Source organism: Monodelphis domestica, chromosome 1 (assembly GCF_027887165.1).
Source record: "Monodelphis domestica isolate mMonDom1 chromosome 1, mMonDom1.pri, whole genome shotgun sequence".
Classification (NCBI taxonomy): domain Eukaryota; kingdom Metazoa; phylum Chordata; class Mammalia; order Didelphimorphia; family Didelphidae; genus Monodelphis; species Monodelphis domestica.
This window is the reverse complement of record NC_077227.1, coordinates 433,734,084-433,751,120: the sequence shown is the minus strand read 5'-3', so window position 1 is coordinate 433,751,120 and position 17,037 is coordinate 433,734,084. Positions and strand designations below refer to the sequence as shown.

At 39.8% G+C, this 17,037-nt stretch overlaps 1 protein-coding gene across 1 annotated transcript in view; it reads right to left on the bottom strand.

The window, feature by feature from the left end:
- The window catches only part of PEPD (peptidase D), a 280,769-nt gene that overhangs the window by 162,656 nt on the left and 101,076 nt on the right, over positions 1 to 17,037 (bottom strand). The window contains exon 9 of the mRNA XM_007474760.2: positions 15,957 to 16,003. Within this exon, the coding sequence (XP_007474822.1) occupies positions 15,957 to 16,003 (47 nt within the window). The remainder of the gene's footprint in view (positions 1 to 15,956; positions 16,004 to 17,037) is intronic.

Here is a 17,037-nt window from a genome sequence, read left to right as displayed (position 1 = left end):
AAGGGAAGTCTTTCTACTAATGCAGATGGCAACTGATTCATAAATAATATAGCTAATAGAGAACTGCTGGCGGCATTGACTTGCCTGGGTCATACAGCCACAATGTATGAGGCAAATTTGAACCCAGGACTTCCAGACTTTAAGATTAGCCCTCTATCTACTATTCTATTGTCTCTCTATACCTTAAACTACAAACTAAGTTATTCAAAACTCTGGCATTAAAGTGTACATGAACTTTAACATGTAACTTTAAAATGTAACAAAAAAGTTCTGTTTCCATGGCTCCTTCTGATCTCTTTCTCCTAGATGTCATTTAAATTTTGTTGCTATTCTTTTTGTAGTCATACTTAGTCTATTATTCTAACTCTGCCCAGGCAAAGTGAAGAGCCTGCCTCTGTGGGAGGCAAGCTTCATTCTGTTATAAGGAAAAGTTAAGTAGGAAAGTGTTTAAGTTTGCAAAGTAGAGTGGCATGAGACCAGCAGGAAAGATTCTGGAATTTTGAAGGAAGGGTTAGTTAGACTGGTACTAAGGGGGTTAGTTGTCTGTCTGTGGAGATACCTGGAGGCTGTGGCTGCTTTTCCTTAATGGCTGATCCTATCCTTGTTCCTGTCCTGCTTGCTGTCCTGGGTGCTGTATTTCATCAGAGCAGAACCTGGTGATCCTGACCAATTGTCTACGGAGATTGTAAGATCAGGACTAGGTCCTTTTTGGATCCAGGACCTTCCATTGGACCTATCAGGCTTACACAGACCAGTTCCTTAATACCATCTAAGGGGAGTTTTAGTTATAGCTTATCAAGAACAGGGACTGGGATTTTTTGGAAATGAGGAGAGGATTAGTAAAGAACAACCATTTTGAAGAATCTCTGGGAAGAGACATTAAATCCTTGGGGTATTCGTTGGAAAAATTAGCTTTAGGGTTATCCCATACCCTTCTAACCTATTCTCTTTAATTAAACCTACTTTCCCATTTTATTGAATGGTCTGTGTGTGATCTCAGGCCAGGCTCTGTCCTGGTCAGAGTGTCTGTTAGTCTTTCAACCCACAGTCAACCTACCAACACTGGCCCAATACAATTTACCCTTTCACATCCCCCAAACCCTCTCCCTTTTACAATTCACAGGTACAGTCACCTTCAGATGCCTTCTGTTACTGGATCACTATTATCTCAAATTTACATTGCCTATGAAGTTTCTATATTGTGGCTACTAGCAACTTGCTACTAATATGGATTCCTAAGTCTGGAAGACTTGGTAGGATAGTAGAGATACCCTTGCTCTCAAAGAGGAGGCTTAGTTCTATCAATCTTGTGCTTAGTACAGTCTGGCACAGAGTAGGTGCTTAATGAACACCTGTTGACCGATGGTAAAAAGCTATAAACCATCTGGAGTTCTGGGATTAGATATGTTTTCTCTTAACTGCAGGAATTCTGTTATTTGTTAAATACAAAAATCACCAAGACCTCTCTTTAGGTTAAGGTCCTAGGAGTCCAGTTCACCAACAAACACTTCAGCAAAGTTCTAAAAATGCACTAGGGGGAGGAATAATAAAGAAAACTGAAGAGAAATAGAAATAAGACCCTAAATCCAGTCAAGGACTACATAAGACTGTTAAAAGTCTGGGGTGTATTCTGGGGAAAGACAAGGCAAAGAAGAAGAAAGGTGGGACATGGAGGTAGGGCCATATTGGCAAACCTATGGCATGTGTGCCAGTGGAGCTGCTTCCCTCCCCCTATCCACAAATATCTGAGGATATTTCTCACATGACCCATCCCTCTGCCCAACAGCCCAATGGGAGCACTTCCTCCCTCCTCTTTCTGGGTCACATGAAGTGTGAGGATTACAGTTTGGGCACTTGGTCTCTAAAAGATTCGCCATCACTGATATAGGTAGGGCCTATTAACCAATTTGATCAAGGATCAGTCAGTTTCCATAGTTCACTGTGCAAGGGCTAGAGGGCACAGTCTTTCCTAGGGCCTTGAAGACTCCAGCTGTTCACTGGGAAGCCATAGCAAGACACAGGCTTACTGTAGCACCTAGATAGCTCATGAGCCCAGATCTAATCACAGAATCCAGGAAGCCTCAGCCAGAGCCACAGCCACAGGAGGAGACAGGGCCAGCATGGTGCCTGGACACCTTTTAACACCAGGCAATCCCCCTCTCTAAGAGATGTGCAACCAGCATCCCTACTGGAGTCATCACAAATTACAAGTGTAGCATAGCAACTGGGCTACCCCAGAGGAGCGCATGGCTAAGTTCCTGCTGGAGTTTGGAGGTTCAGGAGGGGGGCATAGAAGGATTCAGGCTGTGTTGGGTCACCAGAATGCAGAACCAGAAGCCAGGAATTACAGCAGAGGGAAAGGCATAGTCCTAGCCTTCCAATCCAGAAATGTAGCAGCAGTAGCACCCAGACTATAGGGAGAACTAGGGGTATAAAGGTCTGCCAATCTGTCCAAGAGTGTGGGAGGGAGCAGAGTCTGACCCTAACACAAAGTTGTAATACAGAAAGTAGGATTGAAGATATGAATGGACAGAAGAAAACAAATATGTTGAAGAAAGACAATTGGATAAGAGAGAAGCCCATGAGACAAACCCAAAATAAAAGTAATTCCATTACAAGTTCAAGTAGAGTCTTAGAGGGAAAAAAATGGTTTGAACACTAGGACACCAAGAATGAGTAGAAAAATTGAAGAGATAAGAAGTGAAATTAGAACTTTTGGGAGGAAAAAATGAAAGGAGAATAAATAGCTAACTAGGTTTTCTATAGAAGATAGAAAACTTTATATGAGTAACAGATTCTGAAAATGAGAATGGAGCAAAGAGAATTCAATGATTCCATGAAAAACAAGAAATACTAGTATAATACATGCATAGGGTGGTCACCCACACTGTAGCCCTCACAGCTCTTACAAAACCTATTTAGAGGGGGCAGCTAGGTAGTTCAGTGGATTGAGAGTCAGATCTAGAGATGGGAGGTTCTAGGTTCAAATCTGGCCTCAGACACTTCCTAGCTGTGTGACCCTGGACAAGTCACTTAACCCCCATTGCCTAGCCCTTACCACTCTTCTGCCTTTAAACCAATACACAGTATTGATTCTAAGATGGAAGGTAAAAGTTGTTGTTTTTTTTTTTGTAAAGCTATTTAGACATCTAGTCCCTCTACTTTAGATTAACTCAGTTATTCCAAATTGTCCTTACTCCAACCCTATCTGGTGTAAAAAATGGAGATTTGAACCCCAGACTTCAATTCCCAGAAGTCCTTGGTAGTTCCCAGAATTCCCTAAAATCTCACCTGAGGTCCTCACCTGGGCCGAGAACAAAATGGGTATTTAAACTGACTACCGCCTAGTTGCTCTCTCTCAGCTTCCACTTCTAAGAACATGCAGGCAAGATGTAAGGCTGTGAATGGGCTCTGTGCCTAGGCACGTGCTTTCTTATTTTGTATTTTCTTTATTTCTTAATTCTAATAATCTTTAATAAATCTCTAAAATATAATACTTTTATCAGAGAAACTAAACTAAATTTAATTTAACAATAGGTTTGTAGAGACAATCAATGCCATGCCAAAGGGTCTAGGGGTAACTCTACCATGAGTTAACACTTTGGCACTTAAGCCCCTACCATTATGTTTCCATTTATACAATAATGGCCATGCAATATCTTTAGATCTGAAACATAGCCATTTATATAGCAAAGACAAAAGAAATAACAACATAAGCACACATTATTAGAGTAAATGCAGAAATGCATTACAAACCACACAAACCTGGGTCTCACTCTCCTACTAATGCATTTAATACATCTCAGAGAAAAATGAGTAAGAAAAAAACACAAGCTTTACGTAACACACAGCTCTAGCATATAGGCTTTAATGCTATTGGCCTATTCTGAAGTATCTATACCACACTAGGTTGCTTTTCTCCTAACTAATCCCCATCTAATCTTTACTATCCTCCAGCTAGGAGAATCCTCTTCTCTTCTAATCTACAACTTCCAACTTGTAGTAACTCTTGAAAAGACTCTGAAAAAGTACTATACTCTTTTTTTTTTTTAAACCCTTACCTTCCTTCTTGGAGTCAATACTGTGTATTGGCTCCAAGGCAGAAGAGTGGTAAGGGCTAGGCAATGGGGATCAAGTGACTTGCCCAGGGTCACACAGCTGGGAAGTGTCTGAGGCCAGATTTGAACCTAGGACCTCCCATCTCTAGGGCTGACTCTCAATCCACTGAGCCACCCAGCTGCCCCCAGTACTATACTCTTAATCTGGTTATCAGTTCCCTTTAAGCTAACTTAGTTATTAATTCCCTTTCTTTTAGGAACTACAATATTCATTAGGTTGGCTCTTTGGGCATAAGGACAAAATCAACCAAGTAATCATTCACCAGGATGCTCTATCATCCGATTAGATCTCAGCTATCTCTTCTGAAACAGCAAAGAAACTTCAAAACCACTGTTGCCTCTGTTTTTCTCTCTCAAAGCAAAAAGGGGAGCACACACAACTCTAAGCTCTTCTGAGAGGCTGTAAACCTTAAAATTTCTTAGACTTATGAATGTTGGAAATTTCCCCATTGGGGAATTTCATACTTGAAAAAATTTCCTACTGATAGTAAGAACTCTATTGGAATATGAAACTCCTTGGCATGGGAGGATCCTTCTCCTCCCTACTTAAGACTACTTTAGGACAGAAACCTTTTGCTAAACAATGGAAAGGGCTTTGACCTATGCTTAAGCATAGAACAGGAAGTTCTTTGAGTCATGATTGATTTTAGAATTGATACAATAGAGATACTTGGAATGACAGAACCAGGTCTTGGAAACTAGAATCTCCACCCTACTCAGAGTAACAGGATTTAGGAAGGGCTGCAGCTAAGATCAAGATTTAATTATTTGAGAATATGACCTTCAACAGACATGTGCAAAAGGGCCAAGACCTCTGGGCGGTCCTGGGTTAAGCTAGAGCCACCATTGGCACAGGGGAGACATCGACAGTGATTGGTAGATGTGACAACTGAGGGGAGGGAACTTAGATTGTTTGCTTAAAGATAGAGGAGGTGGATGCTCGGAAGGAGGTCTGAGAGGAGAGAGGTCCTGGAGGGAGAGCTCTTGGAGAGGTCTTGAAGGAGGCAGTAGAAGGAGAACTCAGGAGGAGTCAGGAGGAGAATTCTCTGGAAACATTTCTTGAACGAAGGCTCTCTTTAAGGTGGAGCCTGAGGTTGGCATGAGAAGTCTTACCTAGAGAGATCTTGGGTGAGTTATAAAACCAACTGACTGATTTATCTCTTAGGACTGAGGTCTAGGCCTTATTGGCTTGAGGCCCTTCATTCTTATTCCTTTCTTACTTTCTCTCTTTTTCTATTGATTAATCAGTGTATTATAAATTAAATTTCTCTATAAAACCCAGTTGGCTTGGGCATATTCATAAATTGGGAATATATTCCCTGGCGACCATCTTATATTTATATAGAATCAAGACACAGTAGAAAACATATTTCAGCGGGTCATAATTGTTATATATTTCCCTTGCTCCCAAACATTTTAATTATCACATTTCATGGCTCCCACTCTCTTATCTACAACTATTTAACACTAAAAACTATTTTAAATCTAACAAGGCTTCACCTCTTTCAAACTCTAGGTAATAATGAAGGGTAATGGCTAATACGGACAGTGTGTGTGTGTATGTATATATATGTATAATAGTGTATGTGTATACATATATAGGCATATATAGGCATATATATATATATATATATATATATATATAAAATAAACACCTGCCACTCCCCTCTCCCTCCAAGGTTCCCTTCAGCCAATCAGGAATCTCATAGCTGCAGCTTTCTTCCAGCTGACTGCTCCAGCTAATACTGACTTCTTCATTCAACTGCAATAGAGCTGGCTGTTTCATCCATTTGTGCTTCACCTATCTGTACCATTCCAGAGTTTCTTCATCTGTCTCCACCCAATTTTATGATTCTTCTCCCAGGACTGGGGCAAGGGGTGGAGGTGGGGTAGAGTGTTGGGGCCCATGCTGAAAATAAAAAGGAGTACATGCTCAGGGATACACCTTCCTGGCTCCTGGGAGAATGAACTACCTCAGTAAGAGGTTCTCCATAACTGGAGCCAGCATCCTCAGGAAAGGATTTAAGGGCAAGGCAGTAACAATGTAACCTTCTGTCTCTCAGGCCCTCTCATCTCTTGAGTGTGTTAAAGTAAAGGAGAACACAGTTCCCAATTACCTGAATGCCCAAGCAGTGGTCTTTAAAACTCCAAGCTGGTTCTCTCCCTCCTCCAACCCCTCTACCTGAATCACCTCTCACCCTGGAACCTGCTCAAGGTTGGCAAAATGGTTCTAACATTGGCTAAGGGCAAATAGGGGACAAGACAAGCCTGCTTTCAAAAATGCTAGTACCTTATTCCGAATAAGTGACTTTTGAGTTTTCTGTAGTTTGGGATATTCATGTCATAGATCTTTCCTCCATCAGAGCAGAAAATTGAAAGTGGGTTGTATCTGCTTAAGACAGATGGGTAAGCTTTAAATGAATTGATAACAGTGTCACACAGGAGCAAAAAGTTATCATGCCTTTCTCCCAAAAGGGGCCAGAGATTTAGGTGCCTATCTATAAGATGCCTGTACTAATACTCTACTTTTATATCTTCAAACTTGTCCCATAGCATATATCTTTTGGAATCAAGGGTCATGCCTTTTAGCTCTGACTAAGCACACTTCAGGATGCCCACAGAACCCATGTAAAGATAGTCTGATGTCAAAGAGTTCCCAGTACATTTTGCCAGAAAAAATGTTATCTCTCATGTATCAAATAATTCTTGTCAATGCCTAAGCCCTACAAGGAGCAAGCTGTGGACTTTTACCTGCCAAATCCAATCCACCTCAGAGAATTAGCTTCTGAGAAAAAAGCAACACTGGGGGTAGTGAAAATGATGTTGAGGGGTAGCTGGGTAGCTCATGGATAGAGAGCCAGGCCTAGAGATGGGAGTTCCTAGGTTCAAATCTGACCTCAGACCCTTCCCAGCTGTGTGACCCTGGGAAAGTCACTTAATACCCATTGCCTAGCCCTTACCACTCTTTTGCCTTGGAACCAATATATAGTACTGATTCTAAAGAGGAAGGTAAGGGGTTTAAAAAAAAAAGGATGCTAGATCTGGTATCAGAAAACCTGGGTACAAATTCTGGTTCTGCTACTTACTATCTGTACAAAACTTAGGCAAGTTACTTGCTACTCTGGGCTTTATTTTCGCCATCTCTAAAATCTAGAAGAAGATATTTAAGGTCCCTTCCCAGAACTTTAAAATCCCATGGTTCTAAGTACTACAACCTTTCCCAAGGCAAGTAAGATGAACTTAAAGGCAACAGCATCTGTGGGAGCATTCTCAGTTTGCACTACTGAAACATAAGAGAACAAGACAGAGAAAAAGAAAGAGAAGGGCCCTGATCCCAAAGGGAACAGAGGCTTCCAAAGAGACTTCACTTATGCAGTGGCGAATATGAAAAAGCTCTTGCTTCATTGTCTAAGCCCTGTCCCTAGAACCAGGGAACAACACTGAACAGAATAAAGGATAAGGTCAAAATCAGACAGTCAAAAGCACTGAAAAGGTGGGGAGCAAGGGATGAGTGTTAAAAGACTTTTGTTATCTAGGAGAAGTCAGGACAGAAAAACATGTCTGGATAGCAACCTCTTCTTTCAGCTTTAATTACCATGAGTTAATAGGGTTGTAGGATTTCCTATAAATTGTCTTTCCTTCCAATTATTCTTTCTGTTCACCCAAATTGTACTTCCTAAGGTCTCCTATACTTCTATGCCATGTGTAATGAGAGAGAGAGAGAGAGAGAGAGAGAGAGAGAGAGAGAGAGAGAGAGAGAGAGAGAGAGAGAGAGAGAGAGAGAGAGAGAGAGAACTTTGCAATCTGCTTTCCCTTGTGGGATATCCCTCATGACTTTATCTGTAAGAACCATGTGACTTCATTAAAATCACCCCTAATGTAGGAAAACACTGCTTCTCACCTCCACCTCATATGATAATTGAATGCAACAGCATAAATTAGGTATAAGACACCTGCTACAACACTGATCCTTCAAATAACATTCTACCTCTATTCAATGAGAGGCAACAAGATCATTAGCAAAACCTAGAGGTAAGCACAACTTGGCAAGTTGTTAACAAAGGCAGGAGGGAAAGTGGGCAATGATTACCAGAGGCTTGCTCCTGCTTACAGTGGAAAGAACACACAGAGGGTCCAGGTCCTGAACAATCACAAAAGGAAACCAAAGGTGATCTGTAACCAATCTCTAATCAGGAATTATGAATGACTCAAGAGCTGGAGTATTTTACCCATATCAACCAGTCTTTTAAACATACAATACTCACTACCCCTAGGCCACAATGATTTCAAGAGTGTGCAAATGCCCAAACTGACATGCTTAGCGAGAATGAGAGAACTATTTCAATTAAAACACTAGATTATCAAAAACACTAAGTTATTAATAACCTTGCGGCAAATGTGAGCTGGAGACATGCTTATATGGCCAATTGAGCATATTTCGAATTAGTGTTTGCAGGTAATTGGCTCAGCTGTCAGCTTTATGCCAGACAGCTGTAAGCCAGTTAAGTTATTAAAATTAAATAATATCAAGTAGTAAAAATGGACCAGCTGATTGGACCTGCAGTTAAATGTTATCATCTTCTGATTTACCCAAACACTAATGTCTTACTGGTTTAACATAATTTGCTACACATTAATTGTAGAAAGTGATTTTCCATTTTCTTTGAAACTGAACATGCAGTTCTACAGGCATAGAGGAAAAAGACTCTTAATAAACTTCATTAATGTATTTACTGTTAACTGACCCTATTTCCAATTAATGAAAATCCTTCAGCCTGATCCAAAGCCTGGTTGTCAAAGGCAGCAGCTCACTTTCTAATCCTTTGTTTCTTTATGAATAATCCCCTCTTAATGCCCAACTCCTGGGAAACCACAAAGCAATATTGCATTGCTGTCTCGGCTGGGCACTCAATGTCCCAGTTTGGTGACCCCAGGAAGCATCACTTCTATTCAGGTCACGCTTACCTAAAGCTTGTCTAATTGACTGTGGCACACTGAATTTGTACTTTTGTCTATTTTCATAATTGTGTGATCACCAACCAGACAAACCAGGTGGCAGTCTGTTTTACTGAGGTGAATTAAAATGCCGCTATGACAGCTCTGTGGCCTTTTTTTTCAGAGGTGGCCCACATTTTGAGGAGGGCAAAACTATGTGATGGTAGAATGTCTCCACCTGACAAAATAATACCTAAAATAAAGAGAAAAATTTTCAAACAAAGTAATGTTCAATGCTTTACATTTTGAAGCTTAAAATAGCAAATGGCAAGGTAGTTTGGATGCATTTTTCAAGGTTATTATTTATGGCAGGGCTTTAATCTTCAGAAGCAATGACAAACTTTGGTATCTTAGAGCTAATGTCAAAGGGTGAAATACAGTCATTATATTAATAGCTTTAGAGTTTGTCAATCATTTTATGTATCTTATCATTTGATCCTTACAACAACCTTGTCAGGAAAGTGTTATCTCTATTTTATGTACGAGGAAACTGAGGCTGAGAGAGGGTAAATAACAGTCATACAGCTCAGTATCAGAGGCAGGATTCTAACTCAAAGTCTTCCTGACTTCAGGTCCAGTATCCTATCTGTTCCACTACCACTATGTCCTCCTGAAAAATGACCTGAAGACTCCCCAGGATGGTACAAATAAAATTTCCAAGCGGAAGTCCATCCCTAATCCCAGCTTAATAAATATTCAACTTCCCTTATAAGTTCATCAGGAATGAATGCCTTCCTATTCTTTCAAGCTGTTTCATCCACTGATGGCTGCAAAACTGGGGGATGGGGAAGAGAGATTCTGCCAGAGCATGACCCCTACATCATATTCCTGAGAGCTCAGAACTAAGACTCCCTGGCAGCAGCTCCATGTTTCATTTTCCTGAATTAGTCCCTTCACTAAACACATAGACCGTCCACAGAGCAGAGCAAGTGGAGGGGAAGAGAGGGTAGAATCCTTTGGTATTTCTATGTCAGTTTCAGACAATTGTAAGGTCATTCAAAACACTTGAGATGACTACAAACTAACCCAAAAGTTATTTTTTTTGAAATATATAACCCAAATAGAAATAGATATGCCAAAAAATTACTAGAGAGAATCCCAAATTGCTGAAGTAAGACCCCACACAGTCCTCCAGGGCAAGGCTAAGTCCCAGAGGAAGTCACACACCTAGAGGCTTAAATGCTTTCAAAGTATGAGTTCCCCGTTACTTCACATCTGAAAGGATTGGGAATCACTCTAGTATGGCACCTACAGGATGGCAGGAATAATAAGAACTAGAGCTAGAAGAGGACTGAGAGGCTATGTAATCAGGGTGACAAGTTGGCATGGTGGATAGAGCACCAGACCTGGAGTCAGGAAGCCCTGAGTTCAAATCTGGTCTCAGATACTTAAGAGCTGGGTGACTCTGGACAAGTCAATTAACTGCTGTTTGCTTCAGTTTCCTTAGCTGTAAAATAGGGATAATAATAGCACCTACCTTCCAGGGTTATTGTGAAGATCAAATGAGATAATGATTATAAAGCACTTAGCAACAGTGTCTGGCACACAGTAAGCTTTATATAAATATTAGATATTATCATCATGAAGAAGATGATATAATCCAACTGCCTCAGAGAAGTTAGGTTATACATAATAACCTGAAGGATCAAAAGAACAATGAGTTTTCTTACATGAATTTGTCAAAATTTACTTGGTATATATATATATATATCAAATTGGGGGGGGGGGGGGGAAGAACAGAGAATTCCTTCAGTGAAAAAGGATAAAAAGTTACCTGGTCCAGACTTAGATAGGGAGGACCAATCCAAGGATAATTAGATTTCTACCTACTTCAAAAACAAGTGCAGGAGATTCCCCAGATCCTCTGTAATATGGTCCACATCAAGTCTTTGTGTAAAAAAAAAATTCTCAAAGAATAAAAACTGTTTCCAGCAGTGATATGTGGCTACAAGTTCCTGTTTTAACCTAACTGTACCAAGGCCCTTGCCATGGGGTCCAGATACATTGTGAATTAATCACTTCCTACTATCAATGGGCATTCCAGAGGCCCTTATCCCCTAAGAGAACAGGAAAAGGAAAGTGAGGTTTTCTGCTTCTGGAAAGAATGTTGGCTCAGAGACCCATTTCTCCCACAGAACCCTTGGGAATGCATCATATTTACTGTTTGGTGCAACAGTCCAAATTGAATTCCATTTTTCACCTGTCTGCATGGTCTAACTGGCTGCCCTCCCTTCTCTTGTCCTGCCCCTTTCCTTCCTTTGTCCCTCACAGGACTGCTGTGAAGATCAAATGAGAAAAAAATTTTACAAGTAATCTGAAAAGCACAAAGCTCTATACATATCTGAACTGCTATTCCTATTTGTCCCTTTCAATGCTTTTTTTTTCTAATTTAAACCCAATTAATCTAGTCATGGTTTCATCTTCTAATTCTTTCTACAAACATACAATTTCTTAGTCTTTTTGAGTTTCCAGCTTAAAAGTTTTTTTTTTTTTTATGAATTCTAAAACTGTTTTGCTTAATTTCTCCCAGGCTTCAATATAAATAATTACCACTATTCAGTGTGCAGGATTAACCAACTGACATTGATGTATTGGCAGTGATCTTGGTTGACTCTGGGCAAATTACTCCAACTTTTTGAATCTCCATTACTCCCTATAAGCAAATTACTCAAATGTTCTGAGCCCCAATCCCTCCAACTGTAAACTGTAAACTGAGGCAGAACTAACAGGTTGTTGTACTGAAAGCACACCATCAAACTAAAAGGGTTATATGGATTATAATCCCACAGGTTACATCCTCTCAGATTCCTAGGGAAAAAAAAAACTTCTCTACCCACAACTGGGAAGGAGGAAGGCAGCATAGACCAACATTACCAACTCTTCTGGGAAGAAGGTCAGCCTTCAAAAAGCTCTGGCTTGTAGATAAAGAAAAGCCCTGCCCTAGAAAAGCATTCTCAGTTTTATAGGGATGCCTCAAGATAGGGTGGTGGTTTTTTCCTCTCTCATCTTAGGGTAGGCCTTTTTCTTCCCCTCCTTTTCTGATATTATGTTGGTCTATTTCTGATATTCCCACCCAAAGGAAATTTTACCAGGCAGCAAAAATCAGGCTTGAGAGCAACAAAGAACTAGAGCAATCATGTTGGAAAATCCTTGAATGAAACTGGTGCTCTCTCATCTCCTTTTCCTCTGCCCCCTTTCACTCCATAGTGTTAAGGACCAGTAACATTAGTGATACTTCAAGTGGAGGCAGTTTACCTGCATCATGCCTAGAAAACAGACAGGATCTGGGCTTGCCTAACATCATTAGCTTCATTTTACTTCCACTTCTGAACCACCCTCAGCTCTAAGGTGTTGTTTTCATGTGATAGCTACCTACCATTAGCTTCAGCTCCAAATGCAACTACCATTATATTATGCCTCTTTAATGGTGATATAGCATTGGTGCTGTTTTTGGAAACACTATGGGTAGGAAGTACAGGAATTTTGGAAACATCACTTGGGGCTCCCTCCTTGAAATCCAGATGAGAGTTTTTATTTCCCTCACAGCCAGAAAGGCCACATGAAGCAAGCCCATGCTGGATATCACACAACCACTCCAGGGATCTGTGGCTATGGAGCAGGCATTTTATTCTTGTTCCAATTTTTCAGCTATTTAGGTTTTTTACTGCAAACCACAGTTTTGGCATCACTTTGGATCAACCTAATTGGGCCAGATTTCTTTAGGGTAGGATACGATACAGAACTTAAAAAATGTTCTCAATTCATTTCCAATTTGTACATTCGTTAATCTATGAAGACTCTCCATTCACCTCTAAGGGATCTGAAAGGCACAATTCTGAGATAACACTTCTCTATGGAGTCTTCCTCCAGTTCACCAGCAATTCCATTCACACCATTTAAACAAAACTTCCCAAAAGAAAGATGTTGGCTAACTGCGATCTCTTTGAGATAGGGCTCTGAAAGGCTCCATTCTGAGATCACCCTCTTCCATGGTCCTCTTCAGTCCTTTCTCCTTATCCATCCCACCTCACCAGAACCTAGTAACAGTAGGTTGCTGTCAGAATACCTTTTCGATATTTCACATCACAAAAATGTGGGAAGCTCAGAGATTAATTGGAACATCAGACTATGGATATTGCATTGCCTATTGACAGAGATCATATTGCTATGGCTGAAGCTATGAGAGGTTTGATTATTACTCTCAACCTTAGTTCAGTACCTCCAATAGGTAAGATCAATGACATGTAGTATGCTTTGGTCATTTACTAAGCTACCACAAGCATCCTAGGGTAATATGTCATTTCTAACATTTAAAAGACAAGGCCCTTTTAATCCCTTCACAGTCAAACTTCCCTTGCAACACAGTCCATATGGCATATGGTGATATAAATTAATCTATTGGTTCCCTCTTCAAGGTTTCTACTGTAGTTCAGCTTTAAAGTTTCATTTCCTCTCCATTTCTTCCAATGATATTGCTCCTTTCAAAGATTTTTTTCTCATTTCTCTACCCTGATTCATTTATACTCGCCTTCACTTTTCATTCTCATCCCTAATTCATCCACTATATTCTTTACTCCCTGTCCTTGAGTTAAATAAAACACACTATAGGTCACAGACCTTCTCTTTCCTCATCCCCAGTGGAATGTGATATCTACCAAAGGAGCTGGTACAGAGAAGAAATAAGGAGACAAGAACACAGATCCTGCTGAACCTTTCTTCTCAAACAAAGTTTCCTTCCAGTAATCAGCCTTCAGTGAAATCAGCTTACAGTGAAATGAACTATCTTCAAGACACTTTTGCTTATTCAAAAGTGGTGTCTGGAATGTACCCGCAAGCACTGCTCTCACCTGGTATCCCCATGAACTACACATGAATCAGATACAAAGACAAGCCCCTGCATACTACATAACTGTTTGAAGGCAATAACAAAGGACACGAGTGCATATCCATGTGTCCTGGGTCCAAAATGAGAAATTCAATATGAACTGCCCCTTTTATCTACTTTCCCCACTTGGTCAAGACTTAGTGGTGGCACTTAGCTTAGGCAGAAGGGTAAAGTTAGGCTCAGTCTGTAGTCGCATAGCATCAAGATACTATCTAGCCTTCAAAGGAGTCAAATTCATAACCTTAGTCTCATTAGTGGGGTGGTTTTTAGTGCAGGGAGTAATGGGTACATACTGGACCTGTGATCTTTTAGCCTACAGGGATGGGGAGTGTGAGCAAGTGTGAGTGTGAGTTGAGGTGGTATTCATTGATGAGCATGGACAGGCTAGCAGAGATAGAAAGCTAATTGAATTCTGCAGGTCTAAAAACTCATCATCACTTTTCAACACAAAGCAATCAATCTTTGAACTTTTCCCATTCTATACCAACGGGCTATCCAAAAACTACTTTCCTGTTCTCCCTTCCTTCCAGATTGTCATAAAAAGAATTGGTCCAGTATTCTCAGGGTACCATATGTCTGTTAAAGAGATGGAAGTCTTTTTGTTTCCTTCATGAATTTTTTATTATATATGTCTTCTGTCACAGGATGGGGAAATATGTATTGCATGAAAGCAGTGGTATAACCTAGATCAGACTACTTTACCACCTTTGAGAGGAGGGAGAAGAGAAAGAGAGAATCTGAATTGCAAAATGTCAGGAAACAACTGACAAAGATCATATCTACATGTAACTGAAAAATGAAAATGAAAAAATAAAGAGATGACAGGACAGCCTAGACAGCAAGTATCTCCTCTCTGCTTTAGCTAAGACTGATGTGGCCAAAAAAGAAAGTGAAAGAGTGAGTAGAAAGGAAAGAGAAGGAGCTGAATTGGTTTTATTTCTTTGGCATTTCAAACAAAAGAGCAGCACTGTAAGGATGACTTCTCCTGGGAAAGGAAGAAAGGTCTTGGGCCTGGTGGCTCAAGAGAGTGGGATGGAGGTGAGGGATGTCACAAATCAGAAATATTCTGTGTGAGGGGGAGTGGTGGCTTCAGATCATCTCCATTTATCTAATTCCCCTTTTCAGTTGAAGGCAAACACTTGATCCTCTTTAGCTTAATTTGAGTCCAGTCTTTTGTTACTTATTCTAAAAGTATGGCCAGAGAACTTGGTAGAGTCAAGCTGATGAGGCCTGAGGTGCTGTGGTGGTAAGATCAAAGGATAAGATCCTCAACCCCAAATCACAAAATCAAGGGATCACAGATTTAGTAGGAGAAGGGCTTTTAGAGACCATCGAATCCAACCATTTCAGTTTACCAATGAGGATACAAAGACACGCAAAGGTTAAGTGACTTATCAAGCATCACACAGCAAGTAAGTGTCTGAGGTGACATTTGAACCCAAGTCTTCATGACTCCAAGTCCAGCAGCAATGATCAAGACTGAAGATCAACCTGCTTTGCATGTCTAATTGGAGTTGCAATCTAATTGAACCCTTCAGAGAACATTTTATGAGCCTCTTAAACCCTCACAGATAAAGTCCTCTGAGCACAACAAGATGATGGCAATGTTTACACATAAAACTGGCAAACTGTTTTTCCTAGTCTTTCAAATCTCAATAATGGCTATTTTGTAAAGTTTCTTGTAAATTACAGAAAGAAAGTCCAAGTACAGAATGATGGAGCACTAAACCATATTGAAAAGTAATCAAAGATTATTACGATCAAACACACTGCCAAAAACCAACAAATTGGCTACAGCAAAAAGAAAACTAATCTTTCAGCCCCATCTAGAAGTGGTATTCAAAATCCCTACTTAATCAGTGCTGTCAATGTCCAGCCTCATGGTCCTTTTTCCTGGGAATATAAATTACTAGTTTTTTACATTCCAATCTTTACTTAGAGAAATAAGATGGACTTACCTTTCCATCTCATATTCCTTCATTCCTACTTTTACTGCCTTCATGACCTGGAGAACAGATATTAAGCAAAGACATTTGTATTAAGAACAAGAAGTAACACTGTCCAATAAACTATTTATAGTGCAACATTTTCAGAAGACCTTCTTTCATGAAAATAACTCCATGTATACAGAGTGCAGAAATACAGTAAATAAGAACTCTAAAAACTACTACCTAAATCATATAGTTAGCTAAATTGTTATGGACAATACCTATTCTGACGCCATAAATATAAAGGTGTTCGGTTATACTATAGCAGTATCTTACTAATGTCAATTGCAAACGTAAAAATTTAATCAAGATATGTTTAGCACATACTTAATGCTAAGAAAGATATGATGAATATCACTAAAAGGTTTTCCTAATCAGTACAAGAGATTACTGTACATAAAAATCTTCATTCACATCCCAACACAAAGAGGCTTTTGACACTGAAGAATTTAGTTTTATCCTACTCACCAGGTCTAGAATTCCTTTTTCTGAAACCTTTCAAGAAATAGAATTCCTAATCTATCTTTTATTTCCCACTTATGGGGTACTCTTTCCAGCTCTAAATTTCTGATCCCCAAAAGCTGCTTGCTAAGAAAATCAAGAATTAAACCTAAGTAAATCATAAATATTTGGGTGTATTACCAACAAAATCTACAAAAGAAAAGAAAAAGAAATTCTACGTAAAATTACCACAGAAAGTACAAATTACTTAGGAGTCTACTTGACAAAAATATAAACAAAAACTATATGAACACAATTACAAAACACCCTTTATACAAATAAACATATAAATAATTGATGAAATAATCGTTGCACAAGGGCAGGTCAAGACAATATAATAAAAACAACAATGTTACCTGAATTAATTTACTTAGGCCATGTGAAGATGGGATTAACTCTCTCCTGTCATATATACCCACTATTGCACACCCTTGGGTCCCAGACCTCCCCCACTCAAGTGTAAATGGGGTGTATATGCTTCTGGTGATTAAAAATGGGCAGGAGAGTTCATCCTATCTTCACAGCCACTCAACTTACCAAAGAATGCCTA